At 37.7% G+C, this 18118-nt stretch overlaps 1 protein-coding gene across 1 annotated transcript; it reads right to left on the bottom strand.

Moving 5' to 3' along the window:
* Window positions 1-1082: 1082 nt before the first annotated feature.
* On the bottom strand, window positions 1083-17708 carry TMEM263 (transmembrane protein 263). Its single transcript, XM_082349957.1, has 3 exons — window positions 17488-17708; window positions 7352-7421; window positions 1083-3972 (listed from the first exon to the last, which is right to left on the bottom strand). Exons 2-3 carry the CDS (start codon window positions 7413-7415, stop codon window positions 3686-3688), a joined length of 351 nt encoding a protein of 116 aa, XP_082206083.1. The 5' UTR covers window positions 7416-7421; window positions 17488-17708; the 3' UTR covers window positions 1083-3685.
* Window positions 17709-18118: the final 410 nt, after the last annotated feature.

The following is an 18118-nucleotide window of genomic DNA, read 5'->3' as shown; positions in this document are numbered from 1 at the left end:
CACATTCATGGTCAAACATGCAGTATACCGACCTGTCCTTTAGACCAAATCCTACTCCGTTATCTTTTAGCCCTTGAACCTCTGCCTTTTTCTATTCTTGCATTCTTACTCAGATCTTCCTACAAATAAAATTTTAGATTTTCAAAATCAACAACATAACAGGGGGAGATATCCTTACATAAAACACTAGAGTCAAATTTCATTTCCTCTGAAAAAATGGCTATAACAAAATACATGATTTCCTTTAAACAGTTTATGTATAAATTCATTTCTGTGGCAACATGTAATTAGCTGTCAAAGTAAATATGATCACCCAGAAGACTTCCAGTGAGCTCAAATCAGACAGCCTGGTAAATCAAGCATACAGGCAGCACTAATGCCAGCAGCAGAATGAAGGACTAGCTATTGAGTAGTCCCCTTTGCTTCTGGACATAAGATGGAGAGGTTCTGACTTACACGAATTCAAAAGTGTTATGGGAAATTCAACTACAAACACTGGAACTGTGCTTGCTCCATATTTGTAAAAAGGGAATAAAGATACTTTTCCTCATAAGGTCCTCATACTAATTAAATCAGAGAATTTATGGACAGTGCCTGGTAGGTAAGTAGATGCCCAGTAAATATCAATTTTCTTCCTTCTTCCTCCAACTGGTTCCCATCCCTTTGAGTCACTTCTGGCCAGTAAGAGGTCTAAGTTGGTTCCACAGCTGCCTAGGACAGAGGGAAGTGTGCTCCCTACTTTATAATTCCTCCGTCAGTTCCCAAATTTTGGACTGCAAAAGAATCACCTGCAGAGGTTGTTAAAGTGCAGTCTTGGATCCCACCCTGCAGAGATCAGCAAGTTGCAGTCAAACCCAGAAATCTGTATTTTTAATCTTTATTAGAGTTGTTTAAAATATATTTGTATTTCATTGTTGTGTTGGCATCAAAATTCATATTTGGAGATGTTCTGTCATGTTTGTGCATTAGTATCAAAAAATTTTAAAACTGGCTACAGTACTTTCTGAATTGCTATATAACTAAAATTTTAAGACTACCCTGTTTTAAAATTTCATTTCCTTAGATCTTTATGAAACAGTTCATCTTTTGCAGATCATAGTGCTTTATTAAAGATTCATGTCTTCTTTTCCCATTCCTTTAATACAAAAAAATTTATTCAATCATCAGTTATTTTCATCTGACATTTCACTAAGTACAGGATTAATAACGTCAACATTATTAGATCAGTCATTCAAGTGGGTCACACAAGTTTATCCTCATTGTGCCGAATACCCACTCAAAAGATAAGCTGAATAAGAGATGCCTCCAGGTGTATACAACAACAACCTTAGCTTCTTGAAGTGAACTAGTACTGTTTAACAGGTCAAATTGCTAGTCTACGAAATAAACTGAAGAAGACTCAAGTGTATAGCTTTACATATCATCAAATGGCAAGTTCATTTCAACAAGAACGTCTACAACTAACTTCATTTGTACAAGTTCTCTGCTATCATTGCAAAGCCTCTCCTGAACAAAGTTATAATTTAAAATTTAAAACAAACTTGATGAGATAAAATGTACCAGGTGGCTTTTCTGTAGCAGAAATTAATTACAACCATTTTTCCTCAAGCAATTTTAAAGACAAGCAAAGTTGAAAATAAATATTCAAGCATACAGTAAACTAAAGTCTATATTCAGAAATTCAGGTACAAAGCACAGCAGAGCCGATGAAGATAAGAAGATAATTTAGAAATATAAACTAGCAATGAAGCAATAATTTCTTTCAAATAGCAGGAAACAAATTCTTCAATACCATTACTTAGATCATTATTTAGTGTTCATCCATTAATTTTGGGTTTTGTTTTTTAAATCCCCTTTGCTAATTATGACATTTGACCAGATATACCAACAGATATACCTTTAATCATACTGGATGAAATAAACAACAATTTAATTTTTGATTAATTTAACTCCCTAATGACTTTCCAGTTTTGTATATGGTAGAAAGGTTCAAGAACCTTTGTGGATTTACTTCAATCCCTGCTGGTATTTATGAAAGCTTTTAAAAGCTAAGTTTTGTTCTTACCCATTTGTTGATCCACATTATTAATGTACAACTCTTAGTGGGTTGCAAACACACACTTAAGCTTTGGGTGTTGGCGTGATCTAAGTTCTCAGGAATGCTATTTTGACTTACTCCAGAGCATCACCTCCTTTCTTCCTCTTGCTCATTAAAAAAAAAAAAAAGTCTACAGAATGGTGGCAAATTTCCAAACTTAAGTGAAGGAAAATTAAGATTTTTCAGGCTGGGATTAAACCCTTAGTTAAGAGAAATGCCACTTTTAAAATTTTTATGAAACTGAACATGAAACGAAAAACAAAAAGATGAATTCCAGTTAAGTCATATTCTTTTAGAATGAATGAGACATGATGAGACGTTAATGAGACACAACACACTTACCATCCGCAACCAAGAAATTCAATTTCCCGCCTGAAGTTGACTTGGAAAATGGTACAAAGTTTACAGCTGCTTTAAAGGAGTGTAAGATGACATTTTAAAAGCCTGTCAAACACAGAAAGCACTTACATATATTTTACATTCAAAGCTAATCTATGGAGCCCATTCCGTTCAATTTAAGAGTCAGCCCCCACACATCTGTGGCTGCTTTCACTGTGTTTTCTGAAAGGGGTACTGCTAGTAATTTAAGCCATCCTGGAGACAAAATAGGTGTGAAGAATTTTTTATCTCTTGGATGCTTTAGGTAATTCTTCAGAACTTAAAATGATTTATGTTTTCCTCCTTAATATGAAACTCTTTTATTAACATAGCTTCTGACCAGCAAAGAAATGTTCCTTAGGCACTGTGAGGTTTATTAATGATGGAGCATGAACCCAGGTTGAAGTGTACAATTTGGTTATAACTACTGACAGTTATCAAACACTATCCTATCTGCTGAGAGCAAGAAATGCCTTTATGCCACTAATCCTGAGATTCTTGAGGGAAAACTAATTTCACAAACAACTTTTGAAAGAATCCATGTATAATAATAATCCTAAGAACTGCACATATTCAGGGTATTAGAAAAGATGTTTTCTTTTGTAAGGCATCAATGATTAAATTAATATAATGCATATCTAACAAAAGATGGTTAATATTCATAAAACCGTGAACCTTTTCTTTTAAACTTCTCTAGTTCCTGCTACTTTTACCATCTTGAATAAGAAAAGAATGCCTCTTCGTCTAATCAACTATGGTTATTAAAAAAACTAAGACATCTGAAACTATTAGGCACATCAAAGGTACGTTTATGTAGGTCAAGGTTCCCTTCTTAAGGGGCACATGAGTTACCTGGCACATTATACATATGGAACTGTAAAGATCATCCACTAAATTCAACTTTCACATTTTTAGTTAAACTGAAAGACTTATGTAGTAAATATTCAAATATACCTTATCTTCAGTTACAACTGAATAAGTGTAACATTTTACCAGATAAAAAGCTGGAATTTAAGTATGAGAAACCTTCATACACTGTGCTAGTATTGGTCTCTTCTTTTTAGACAAAAGCCAGTCAGTCATCAATACTTTCAACACAGCAGTTAGAAGATAAACGTCCAAAACAGGTGACTTGGTTGTAGTCCGTAATTTAGCAATTCAATGCCACTGGCATCATAATGCTGTGGAGAGCAAGTGTATCTCCGTATTTTAGTCAGATTTGTCTTTCTTCTTTCCTGTTAAGGGCACTTTGTTTACAACAGCAGAGCCAACAGCAGTAACACCTCCAGCCACAGCAGACACGCCCCCTTTCACCAGCCCTATTCCCATGGAAGGCACAGTTGTAACAGCTGTTTTGGTCACCTCCAGACTCTTTCCACCAATCCAAGCCACACCACCAATGGTGGCACCAACGGCTCCCTTTGTAACACTGAAGATACCCCCAGTCACACGGGACAGCATGCCTGGTTGCTGCTGTGGGTGATCTTTCATTGAACCTAATAAGAGAAAATATCATAAGACAGTCAAATGTAAGTCTTTGTAAGAACAGTACAAATCACTGAGTAACCTTCCTAACAATCAGCAGATTGTATTGAAAAGGTCAACCACATAAATACATATCTGATCAAGACATCAAGAGCTCTTCCCTCAAGGGTATAGTTGTACATGTTTTTAAAACATCTTGGTCCAATGCTAAGTCTTAGTATCTATGAGAAGAAATGCTTTAGAGACTAGACAACTTTCATAAAATAGAAGACTATTTTAAATGTCTCCTTGATTTACAGTTTTATTGCTGTTAATAAAAAAATCTTTATTTTATATCCTAAAAGGAGCATGAAAAAATAAAAATATAAATATATTTAGCCCTTACTTCCTTGATAGAATTCAATCAGTCATTACTGAAACAACCTTCATTTAAAGCACTGGTTCTCAAGGTATGGTCTGGAACCCTTGAGTATCCCCAGGACCATTTCGGGGTAAAAACTGCTTTCATAATAATATTAACATGTCATTTGTCTTTCACTTTCATTCTGTCACCAGTCTAAAACAGAATTTTCCAGAAGCTAAATGATGGGCAGTAACACAACAGACTAAACACAGAAGACTAAACTGTAAGAATCTAGCTCTCTTCTATTAATCCAAATATTAAAGAGATTTGCAAAAATTTTAAAACAATGTCGGGAATTCTCCAGTGGTCCAGTGGTTAGGACTCCGCACTTTCACTGCCAAAGGTCTGGATTTGATCCCTGATCAGGGAACTAAGATCCCACAAGCCGCACAGTGTGGCCACAAACAAATCACCCTGCTCACAATTTTTTTTTTTGTTTTGGAAAATAGTTGCATATTTTTCAAAAAATATGTTAATTATGTTAATATGTAATGGGCCTACTGAGTTCTTTTCATAATAAAATACTTAATTTCTGTTTTTATTGTTAATACGGCAAATACCAACAAAGACATAAACTCTTTGGAATCCTCAATTTTTTTTAAAGTAGAAAGCATCCTGAGACCAAATAATTTGAGAACCACTAACTTAAATATGTTTGGGTATCTATTCTATGTGCTCCTTAATAATGTATTTAAAGAGCTAATATTATATGTAAAAATAGGAAAATTATTCATCACTTAAAATCTTGTTACCTACATATAATCTTTTTTGTAACATGGAGAGACCAGAGCTATGGTTAATACTTCCACTGCCTCAGTAATTTTTATAAAAGAGAGTATGTGATTTAAGTATCTAGTTTGTAAAAACTCTTCATATACTCCCAGAAAAGGTAACATCAATATGAGAAATTCAGATTTAGTGTCACGAGTCTTTTCTCTTTGGTTTCTTTGTTTGTTTAATAGAGGCACTCAAACTGGCATGTAACCCCAAACTCCAGCATAAAATGACTAGCAGGAAGATTTCATAAAACTTGCTTCTGCCAGCCTCAAACACACACAGACCTTTTCTCCTTCATAATCTAATGACTCAGGCAGCGACAACACATGAGCAGTAGTGTTTTTACTTTTTTTAATTTCATGAAAAAATACTTGGTAACTATACAGTTCAGGCTATAACCACTAAAAAGGTATAATCTCACACAAGAAAGGTAAATTCTTGGGTACATAAGTTCAACTAAGACACCCAAAGCTACTATAACCTAGCAGAATGTGGTTATCAGAGAAGATAACATTGGAAAACCAACAATATTTGAAAGAGAAAAAAAATCTGAAAATTGAGTTTCTTTAAATACACAGACACAAATTTACCTTGAGTAAGATTTTCTTTTCACTGTTTGGAGATTTTACATCCTTTCACAAGGAAGAAAGTCTCATTGATTAGCCAAAATAGCTCACTGATGAAAATATAGCAATGGCTAAATTTATAAAACCAACTGTTTAATTGAAACTGAGTAATAAGCATAGTTACCCAAAAAAAAAAAAAAGCATAGTTAATATAAAATTTTAAAATAGCTGAAATAAAAGACTTAAGACATAGATAAGCATTTGAATATATTAATTATAAAATTATGATGGAAAGGATTACGTAAGTGGTCATTCTTTTGTAATCAAGGTTAGTAACACTTGGAAAAGGGAGGAAAATCTTAATTTGAGGATAAAACAGATAACTACCTCATGCTGAATACCTCATTAGTATTATCCTGCTATGCCAAATTTGGTGTACGTGCATTTAATGAAGACAATTTTTCTTAGTGAAATCAGATAAATACTAATGCTGTTGATCTCATAATTACAGTGTACTCTTTTTTTTTAATTACAGTGTACTCTTAATTACCACCATATAAATTATCCACTTTGCAGACTACTTTTAACAGGTTGCCAATATAAAGGCATCCCTGAGGCTGTTCTCTTCCTTAACAATCATGCTCCTGGACAGCCTTTATCTCTTTCCTGACTTCTTTCTCATAAGTCCTTCCTAACTTTCTCATTGAGCCCTAACTTTTCTTTTCAAAACTCTAGACTTCTAGTCCTAAAAAATAAAGAGAGAAAATAAAGAAAACAGCTAGTCTGTTTCTGTACATAGTGAGGACATGCATGTGTGCATTTAGTGTTTCCAAAGATTTTTGAAGTAAAGGTAAGAATAAAATGATTCCTGGGCTTCCCTGGTGGCGCAGTGGTTGAGAATCTGCCTGCCAATGCAGGGGACACGGGTTCGAGCCCTGGTCTGGAAAGATCCCACATGCCACGGAGCAACTAGGCCCGTGAGCCACAATTACTGAGCCTGTGTGTCTGGAGCCTGTGCTCCGCAACAAGAGAGGCCGCGATAATGAGAGGCCCTTGCACCGCGATGAAGAGTGGCTCCCACTTGCCTCAACTAGAGAAAGCCTCACACAGAAATGAAGACCCAACACAGCCAAAAATAAATAAATAAATAAATAAATAAACAAACCCAAGAGTTTAAAAAAAGATTCCTGATGTCACAATTTTCACACTAAAAAATAAAGCAGACTCTAAAACCATGTATTAAAAAAGGAAGAGTTACCCATTATAATGTAATGAATAATAGGAGTTTAACAACAAATCTCAAGTGCCTCTTGAAGTGAGTTTTTGTATGCATGACATAACCTAGTCCATCCTTCCTCTGCACCTCACCCAACTCTTTACAAATGAAAGGATACTCGTGAAATGGTCTTAAAAGAATAAAAGAGTAGCAGAAAAATATTGATAGACCTTATATAAAAGTTAAATTGTGTCCCCATTTACCAATAATCTATGCTTTCTTATTAAAAGCTAAAAGTGTTTAAGTATTTTTGGAACACATTTACTGACAAGGAAAACAGGTTATGTTACTTTAAAGTTAATGAAAACAATCAGAAGATTAATTCACTAGGATTTTTTTCATTCTTAGTATTACAGATGCATACTTACCTTCTGGTGGTTCATCACTAAGGTATGATGGGATTTCTTGTTGATTTTTATCTGTCTGATTCATGATCTCCTAAAAAAACACACACATTTCATTTTAATTTCAACATCTGAGACTACCTCTTTTTATATGCTTGATCAAGACTTAATCAACTTTATTCAGATAAACAACATTCTACTTATTTTTTTTTTTTTATTTTGGCTGAGCCACACAACCAGGGATTGAACCTGGGCCACAGTAGTGAAAGCGCAGGATCCTAATTACTAGACCACCAGCAAACTCCTGATAAACAACATTTTTAAAACAACCATAACAAGACTACTTCACCTTGTCTGTCTCCTACTTTGTGGTGTTTGAGAAATACTTTCAATTATACTAGTGGACAACATAAATCTTATCTCAAATCAAGCAAAGATTGGCAGGCATGGTACAAGCTTTCCTATGTTGTTACTGCTGCTTCAACTTAAATTGAAAATTACCAACTGAAAGAAAGTTGGAAGGTGGGGGTTAGCAGACAAAAATTTTAAGTGCCTCCTCCTACAGAATTTATTTCACAACAGACTCAAAGAAAAACCTATACTATGAACTAAAAAACATGTTCTATCTGAAAATTTCCTCAAAAACATGACATTCTTCTCCTATAAAGATGACAGCACCAATCTGAATCACTAAGAGAAGGATTTTGATTACTTTTTTATTGTTACTTTTGGAACTCGTATGAACAGAAGTAGCAAAAGAATTCAAAATCGACTATAAAAACATATATATATATATATATACTATAGACTACATCTAAGTACAAGTAATAATGGAAACTAAGAAATAAAATAAGCTATGTTGGGATGAAGAACACAAACTTTCTTTTCCCAATCTCCTTAGTATCTTAAAATATTTGATTTTATATTCCATTGACTAAGTAAAGATTAAAACAAGTCAAGATTGGTCTAAAAGCTTTCTTGCTTGGCCAGAAAACTAGGGTTGTGATCCCAGTAGTCAACTAAGTATTTCTTAGTCATAAAACCATGAAGCCTAAATTATTCTATCTGTACATATATAATACAACAGATTTTAAAGGATATTGTAAAATCCTGCCATCTGCAAAACAACATGGATGAACCTTGAGGACATTATGCTAAGTGAAATAAGTCAGACATAGAAAGACAAATACTATATTATGTCACTTATATATATGGAATCTAAAAAGGCCAAACTCATAGAAAGGTGGTTGCACGGGGCGGGGGGTGTGGGGTAGGGGAAATAAGATGTTGGTCAAAGGGTACAAGCTTCCTGTTACAAGAGGAATAAGTTCTGAGGACCTAATGCACAGCATGATGACTATAGTTAAAACTACTGCATTGTATACTTGAAAGTTGCTACGAGTAGATCTTAAAATGTTCTAACCATAACAACAAAAGTAATTATATGAGTTGAAGGATGTGTTAACTAACCTTAATCTGGTAAACATTCTGCAATATATATGTGTATCAAACCATTACATTATACACCTTAAACTTACACAATGTTGTATGTCAATTATATTTCAATAAAGCTCGGGAAAAAAATAATATTGTGAAAACTACCAATGTACTTTAATACGCTGATTAAAAAATTATTGAGTACCTACTAAGGGTCATGTTTTAGGTGCATGGGATATAGCTGTGATCAATACAGACCAAAAAAATCTCTGCCATCATGAACATTCCATATTGGCTAGTGGGGAAGACAATAAATAAATATTCAAAGAATATACTGTATATCAAATGGTGTTAAATGCTATGGAGAAAAAGGCCTGAAGGGGAAGAGGATGTGATATTTTAAATGGGAGAGTCTGTGAAGGCCTCATTGTGGTGACATCCCAAAGGAGGTAAGGATACAAGATATCCTTTCTGCCTTGAGGGCTCTTGGGTCAAGAGCCCTCAAGGCAGAAAAAACAGTAAATGCAAAGGTCCTGAGGTAGGAGCTTACTACAGACAAGGAACAGCCAGAAAAATGTGGCAGGGGCTGCAGCAAAAGGCAGTAGAAGAAGAGGTCAGAGTGAGGTCTGGATGACATAGGCCCATATAGACCATCGTGGCAATTAGCTTTTTAACTCTGAGATGGGGAGCCAGTGAAAGGCACTGACCAGAGGGGTAATGTGTTCTGATTTACACTTTTTAAAGATCATTCTGGCTGTGTGGGGAGAACAAGCAATCAGAAAGCAAGAACAGAGACAGAAAGACCAATTGGGAGAGTTAATGTTTTCAAGGTTCACACGTATTGCAACGTTTATCAGAACTAATTTTAAGTGGTCAAAGAAGGGTCAGGGAAGTTCCCCTTTCCTTTATGACTCCTACTGCTTTCAGCACCAGATGATCAGATGAAAAGTCATTCATATTTCCTTCTATATTTCAATAATTCAGGCAAAAAACACTGGTGGCAAATGAGGGTGGCAGAGGTAGCAGTGTGAGAAGTGGGATTTTTCAAAGGTAATTTAACTTCATGTAATTCAACTTGAAACATCTTTCAAACCTAAACCCTGTGTAACATGGGACTTCACTGCACCCCACAGCATCCAGCAGCATATGTCCTGTGCTTAAATAAATATCTTTTAGTTGCTCTAGTGAAAACCCTGACTCACACCACTGATCAAGAGCACCTAATCTTATGCTGGTCTGGTTTGTCAATTTAGCATATCGTCCCATATACACTTAAGATTTTAAAAGTAACAGTAAAGATATGTAATCTCTGACAAAAAAAAAAACTGAAAGAGTATCAGCTGATGCATTACTGGGAGAAGGAGTTCCTGATTGATTTGCCTTAATTTTAGAACTCCCTTAAGCCAGAAATTTAATTAATTAATCAATTAAATTTATGTCCATTCATATTTATATTTCTTTAAGTTATCATCATGGTAAGATCATGAAAAATTATACAGCATAGTGTTTAAAGTTCTGGGATCAGAGAGCCTGCAATTGAATCCCAACTTGACTATAAACTATATGGCTGAGGACAAATAACTTCATCAGATCCTTGCTGTTCAAGAAATAGAAATGAGGGCTTCCCTGGTGGCGCAGTGGTTGAGAATCTGCCTGCCAATGCAGGGGACACGGGTTCGAGCCCTGGTCTGGGAAGATCCCACATGCTGCGGAGCAACTAGGCCCGTGAGCCACAACTACTGAGCCTGCACGTTTGGAGCCTGTGCTCCGCAACAAGAAAGGCCGCGATAGTGAGAGGCCCATGCACCGCGATGAAGAGTGGCCCCCCCCTTGCTGCAACTAGAGAAAGCCCTTGCACAGAAACGAAGACCCAACACAGCCAAAAATAAATAAATAAATAAATAAATAAATAAATAAATAAATAAATAAATAAAATTTTAAAAAAATAAAGGAATTCCTTTAAAAAAAAAAAAAGAAATTAAAGATATTCTAGCCCTAATTCTAAGATGAGAATACTATTTAACAATTCAAAACAAAACACGCAGAAACTCCTGGCAGAATGGCCAGAAGTGTGTGTGTCCCTTCCTGAAGAATAACTATTTTGGAGTCACTTTCTTCCCCATTGGACTGTTAATTCCAAAAGGAGAGACACTTTGTCTAGCTTACTCAGCACTGTGATCCCAGTATCTGTATACCAAGAGGTCATCTGGCTGATCAACTAATCAATAGATGTCACAGTATTATGTACAGAAATATGGGGATACTATATACACACATACATCTTACATATTTTAGCTGGAGTTTTAAAACAGGTGTGCTAGTAACTGCATACATTTTAAAACTGCTTTTCTGTATATATCCCACAAATCTCTACCAAAAGTCTTAACCTTTTCCTCCTAATACAGAATCCCTTTTTAAAAAAAAATAATTTTTCCACATATATCTATCTTGTAATTTAAAAAAGAAAAAGACCATCATTTTAAAAGAGTAGAGCTGCTTTATACAATGATAGCATAAAAGACGTATGCAATTCATCGAAATAGTATGAACTGACTTTATTCTGCCAGTAGGCAATGAGGAGCCATCAGCCGAGTAACACCATCAGATCTGTGTTTTAAGAAGCTAACTAAAGCAAGATCAGATGGAAGGACACAGATTAAAACCAGTAAGTGGCTACTTGAGTAGTCCAGTGAGATGGAATAGCAGTCTGAACTCTGCCAATTTTTCCTGTCTAAATAAGTGTTTGGACCAAAATCCTAGGATTCACCCTTGATTTCCTCTAGTTTTACATTCCCCTTAAATCATCGGTAAATTCTCTTGCCTGAATAAATCCAGAATACATCAGCTCTACTGCTACCACTTTTAACTAAGCCATCATAATCTCTTATTTGGACAACTACAGAATCTTTTAACTGGCCTCCAAGCTTCCGCCTGTGCTCTTCCTTCAGTCTAGCCATGTCATACTATGATTAAAACCCTCCAACTGCTTCCTATTTTGCCCAGAATAAAATCCAGAGTCCTTCCCTTTGCCTTTGAGGGCCCAACATCTAATACCCTGATAGCATCTCCTACCACTATGCCTCTTGCTCAATCCAGCTTGGTAACATGGGCTTCCTTGCTCATCTTTTCCTGAAAGGCTCTTCCCCAGTATATGTACCTGACTTGATTCCTTACTTCCTTCAGGTCTTTGTGCAAATGTCCCCTTCTCAGAGGTCTTCCCTGACCACCTTGTAATAGATTAGCACCCTCCTTTCCCTGTCATTTTCACCTAACACACTGCTCTATTTTCTTCATTGCTTTTATTGTCACTTGATATATATGTTTACTTTGTGTCACTCCCAATTAGAATGTAAGCTCTATTGGAACAAAGCTTGGTTTTGTCACTGCTCCATTCCCAGAGCCTTAATTAATGCCTGATGTGTGGCGGATACTCAAATACTTGACTTTTTTGTATGAAGTAGAACATAACCTGGGTATTAATGAGAGATAAAAGGAGAATATAGGGTGTAAAATTTCTAGCATGAGAAACTAAACAGAAATGATGATGAAGACAGGACTGGAGAGGAGAAGATGGACATTTTTTTAAATGTTTATTGCGGCAAGAACACTTAACAAATAAGTGTACACAGTATTGTTGACTATCGGTTCAGTGAAAGGACTTGTTCTTGAACAGCTATTTGAGACGCCTTCAGGCCATCTACAGGAGACTTTTAGCAGGCAATTGTATTTAAAAGGGCCTGAAAGTCAGCATGAAGTCAGAGTAAGAGTTGCGGTCCTGAGAATGGTCTGAAGTGATAGCTGAAGCTGCAGGGGGTGAGTGATATGATCAAGGAAAAGAGTAGTTAAGAGAGCAGACCGATAAGCTTATATGGACTGTTCATGTTTAAGAGGTGAGCAAAAGAGAAGCCAGCAAAAACAAACAAAATACACCTGAAGATAAATAGTCAAATGAGACAGCCTCATGGAAGGCAAGACATGAATTTATAAGCTTCCTAAAGATACATACAATGCAAACATTAAAATAATTTATGAAGATCAAATACTATGGATAAATGTTAATGTTGTATTTAGAGGATATAAAAGGCATGTATCATATGATACTATTTTTTTTTAAGTGCGCATAAAAAGACTGAAAGTAAATACACCAAAGTGTTAACAAAGATTGCCACTAGGGGGTAGAAATTATACATATGGAGGGAATAGATATATAGTATTTCTACATAGAGAGAAATATATATACTTAACATCTACATTTTAATTTTCTACCATAAACATGTACTGATCTTTCAATTAAAGAATAATACATATTTTTAAGTCTTAGAAATCAGTGACACTCATAAAGGATATTTTTAAAGATGATACGGTTCATCTACCTAGTTATTGTAGGTAGCTATTGTTATCCTCAAATCAAGTTGATCACCTTAAAAACAATGTTCTTGAATCACAAAATGCTGACTTGAAGGAAAGATCACTGAGTTTTATTCACAGTTATGTTCCCCCACCCTCCCCCAACCCGGTCCTGACAGCACACAAAGACCTCCACTCTTACACCTCTTTTCCCTGATTTACAGTTTGAAAATCTTATTTATACTCTTACCATTTTTTTTTTTAAGTACATGTTTTGGTTGTAAGCTGACACATAGTATTTGTGTAATAAATGGGATAAAAATATCATCTGTATCCACATTAACTTTAAGCATCATAAGAAAAGATGCATACCAATATATGGTCCAAATTTTTGGTTTAAAAAAAAAAAAAGATAACTTCAAGCTAGATTCATGCTCTTCAAATGTACTTCTTTAAGAATAGGCAGTGCTATGCCAGGGGCTTCAAGAACCACAGGAGAGACATGAATTTTACTACACAGTAATTTAAAATAGTTTTGCTTTTAAATACACACTAATTAAAAAGTTAAATGAAAAGTGCTTGGGAATTTTTTAAGATAACTAGATTTTCAAGAAATTTTGTTCTTGCCTAGAGCCTCTTTAGGGTATACTCTCAGATTCACCAGCTCTCTCTTCCCTGCCCAACCACGCTCCCACCTCCCCTGAGTTTATTCCGCTCTTAAATTACATTCACAGTTACATTTACTAGTGTTACCAAGAGTTATAAACAGGATTATCAATAAAGTAGAAAATCTGGAGTTGTGCAGGCCAGAAGCCCGGCTACCTAGACCAGAAGAAATTGGCTTTGAAAGCCCTAAGAGGCCACAGAGATTGATTTTTGTTTTGTATACATATATTTTAATGTTTAAGTTTCTCGTTTATCACTCGTATTAACAGCAAGTATGTAGTATTCAAATTCCTACAGAACTCTTAGGGGAATAAAAATTATGCAAAAGCTCTAAGTATATGGAATATATTTTTCTGAATCCCTAATTTGATCATAAGACACCAAGTTACCTTATAAAGGTATTTTTGCTAAAATCCTTAACTATCTGTAATGCCATCTATACTTTTTACTCACATAAACCATTCCCAACCTCTACATACATATATGTGCCAAACTTTTAGTGATATTACCTCTTTAGGATATTATCACTTTATCACTAGGAGAAATGCTTTTTATATTACCATGCTGTTCATTATCGTCATTACATTTTTTTTTCTCTTAAATTAGGAATTGTGAAGACAAATATGGCCCTAATCTCCTAAAACTGGAAGAGGTAAATAATCTGCTTAGTAAAATTTTAAAGCATACAGGTAAAGACAAATAACAACTGACAGTAAAAGTATCAAAAAGACCATTTAAAAATGTTACTCTTAAACAACATTATTAAATTCTATGCAAACCATCTGCCCTAAACTCAACATATACTTGGGTCCCTGCTATGTGCCAGGTACCCTGCTAGGCACTAAAGGTTTCAGTGTGATTAAACACACAGAGGACTACACTAAGCCAGAGTTTACAATCCAGTGGTTATATACTTTACCAGCATTTATCAATTTAGTTTCATTCAAAAACAAAAAAAAGTCTGCTCTATAGGAACTCATAATGAACAGAAATTTCTATTAAAAAACATAGTTTCTTAAGGAAGGCAATAAAGACAGAAAACAGCCTTGAGATCAGGACAAATAATTTAACTTACTCTATGGACATAAATCAGTTTTACCATTTGGTCCTGACATGTGAACAAACTATTACAGTACCAATGAAAACTGGTCATAAGTATGTTTTTTTTTAAAGAAATTATGAAATGTGAAAGAGTTCTTTGCTATAGACTGCAATTCATCAGCAGTTCCTTTAAGCATTTTAGGCCAGGGGGAAATAATTCTTGTCCAGTACAACAGTATCATAGATATAGGCAGCTGGTAAATATATTGAGGAAGGATTTATAACAACACTATTCCCTAGAGGGTAATTTATTCTAATAATAGAAATAAGTAAACAATGGACCCCCCCTTTTTAAAAAGGAAAACAGGTGAATCAATGTTGTTTGTGGTATCTGTAACATTTTATATATAAAGTTTTCATTAATAATAAAAACAAAATCTGAAAACAGTACTCAAATGTGCCTATGGCAACACCCCTCTGTGTACCAAGGGAAGTTAAAAAGCACTAATACATTGTATATGAAGCCTAACTACAAAATACAATGCACAACAGTTTACCTTCAAAGCCATTTCAAAAATTTCTTATTAAACAGTAACTGCCAATTTCCCTATAAGAAAAAGACTATAAATGAATTAGCTAAGTTTTTCTACATATTTTATAAATAGGAACTTTGCCACATCCTCACTCCTATGTTTTAGCTTCTTTGCCAAATAACTATAAGGAGCTTCAAAAAGTACATTTATACAGAGCTTTAACTCACATACACCAACAAACTGCGTATATTAAAACACCAGCTTACTGTTTTTAGGCTTCTCTAGTTAACCAACTATCCTGAACAGGCTGCTTTTAAAAATGGCCCCTGCCCATTAAATCAACAGCAAGTGAACTACAAGAAACGCACTGAATGTGGCAGGAAAGAAAAAGTAATCTGCCAGTAAAACTTACACCTAGTGACAAGTAACAACTGACAGTATCAAAATGGCAATTTTTAAGTGTTGCCCTTAAATGAAACATTAAGGAGAATTACAATAACTTATCAAACCAAATAACCAGTACACCAGTCATTTTCACTACATCATACCTCATTAGTTCAACAAGTATTTGTGTCCCTACTATGTGTCAGACACTGTGTTACACACTGAAGTTTCAGCCTGAACGAGAATGTCAAGGCCCTACTCTGAGGGTGTTTATATATAAACCAGTAAGATACCTTCAGGAAGTAGCAAAACAACAACTACTCAATGACTAAAACAAAGAAAGGTAAAGATTTTCCTGGAGTTTAAAAAAAAAAAAAAAAAAAAGAGAACCACACACAAGAACTACTTATACTTTTCTAACGATGTTCTCTACATAAGGGCATATTTTTACTGAGCTTGCTTTCTAGTACATATGTTATAACAAAGACTAAAGAAATGCAAGTGAAAAAAATCAAAATAGGATGCATGAGTTTATTAAAACTTCCTTCCTTCTTTCTTTAAAAAAACAGACATGGACACATACACGCAGACATATACCTGTTGATGTGATATCAATATTCCTGGGGAGCCCTTTAGAGCACCCAAACCAGTGGAAGGTTTAAAGGTTAAACAACAGTATAGAACAAATAATCACAGATAGTAAATAAAGTGTTTTCATTTGGAATTAGTTCACAAGGGCAGAATAAATCAAATAAACTCTCCTCCTTTTCTAGGTGTTTCTAAACCTTTGCCGGTGGCCCCTTCCGGAGCCCCCCCTGCCCCCCACTGATCCCTTTGGGCACTAGCAAGTTTCCTTTTTTTTTTTTCTTTTAAGCAGAGGGAGTGACGTGGCAGGAGAGGCAGAAAATGACCCTGGAGGAGCCCTGGCTAGGGCTGAGCTCAGCACCTCCTCCCTCCGCTCCACGTTGTACACCCAGCAAACCCCACTCCCACAGGGTTCCAGAATTCCTATGTCTTCTAACGTACAAGAGGCGATCTGTTTAGGAGAGGGGACCTGATCCTAAGTGGGAGCCTGGGGACCAGTCTTGAGGCTGCGTGTGCATAGCAGGCACGGTTTTTATTTAGACTCGGGAGGCAGTGATGGCACTGGTGGGTGCTCCAGCAGTCCCCCAGTCACCCCCCGGCGCCGTCAGCGCCTCTCTCCACTGCTACACTTCCAAGTTCAGGTTAGGTGTGGGGGTAGGGCTACCTGGGAAGAGCACTGGGAATGTCCACTGGTCAAGGATCGTGTACTTGAACCCAAGAGAGTGGTTTATCAACAAGTTAGGAGTTAGCGGGGCGGGGAAGCCCAGCACGCAGCCCCTCGGCCGCATCCCTATCCTCTAGCAGGCTGCTGGCGCCCTCCCACCCCCATTTCCCCGGCCTGATACCCCAGGAGCTAAGAAGACAGGCGGAAGCGTCCAAGGAGGGTCCCCAATCTCAAACCACGGCGGGGGAGTCAGAGACACGTAAAAGGGGGTAACCCGGCCAGCGAACCTCCACCCGCCGCCAACATCGTCCCGCCCCTCCCCCTTCCCCGCTAAGCAGCAGCACCCCCCCCCAAAAGAAAGGCCCCGCTCCGGGCACCCAGGCCCGGGCAGGGAGACGGTGAGGCGCAGAAGAGCTAACAGAGCTAACGGAAAAAGGCAACAGAGAGGAGGGCAGGAAGAAGCTGGGACGGCGCCCCCTACCCTCCCGGCCCGACTTACTCACCGCCGGGTCGGGGGCCGGCGCCGGGGCCGGGCGGAGGAGCGGGCAGCACCTAGGAGGGCTGAGGCGGCCTGAGCGGCGGGCACAGCCCCGGGCAGCTGCGGGCTCCGGAGACGCCTCCTCTGGCTGTGGAGCCAGAAGACAAGGTTGGCGACGGTGGCTTCTGGCTGCGGACGTGGCGCCGGACGCGACCCGCCCCCTCCACCGCCTCCTCCGCTCCCGCCTCCTCCCGCGGCTCGCGCTTCGACGCGCACGCGCACCCCGAGCCCCTCCCGCTCCTATCCGGCACACGCCCACCCGTTTCTCGAACTGCCCAGCCCTCCCAGCCACCCCCAGCCTGTCGCCTCCCGATGTGCGCACGCGCGAGGCTCCCTCCCGCCCCGCCGGCCAACTCCCGCCCCTTCGCCTGCCTGGTGACACCGCGAGAATCCAGGGCCGGCCTGTGCGTTCCTCCTCCTGGGCCTCCCGCCCCTTTCCCCCGCCGTCCAATCAGATCGGGCGAGGGGCACGGATCCTCGAGAACCCGTAGGCGGCGGCCCTGCGGCCCGGGCAGTAACGCCTGCGGCTCCCTGAAGTCCACGTTCCGCTGCGAGTAACGGTCGCTCCGAATTCCGAACCTTCGTCCTAGGGAAGA

The sequence above is a fragment of the Balaenoptera borealis genome (genome assembly GCF_965194805.1).
Source record: "Balaenoptera borealis genome assembly, chromosome: 13".
In the NCBI taxonomy this organism is placed as follows: Eukaryota; Metazoa; Chordata; class Mammalia; order Artiodactyla; family Balaenopteridae; genus Balaenoptera; species Balaenoptera borealis.
Note: the sequence above shows the minus strand (reverse complement) of the source record. Positions and strands in the feature narration are given on the sequence as shown.

What these genes read in the sequence shown, in the direction of transcription:
- TMEM263 (XM_082349957.1), bottom strand. Translation starts at nt 7,415, where the DNA reads ATGAATCAGACAGATAAAAATCAACAAGAAATCCCATCATACCTTAGT. An exon ending in TAGTGATGAACCACCAGAAG is followed by an intron (nt 3,973 to 7,351) that starts GTAAGTATGCAT and finishes TTCTCTTATTAG; the next exon opens with GTTCAATGAAAGATCACCCA.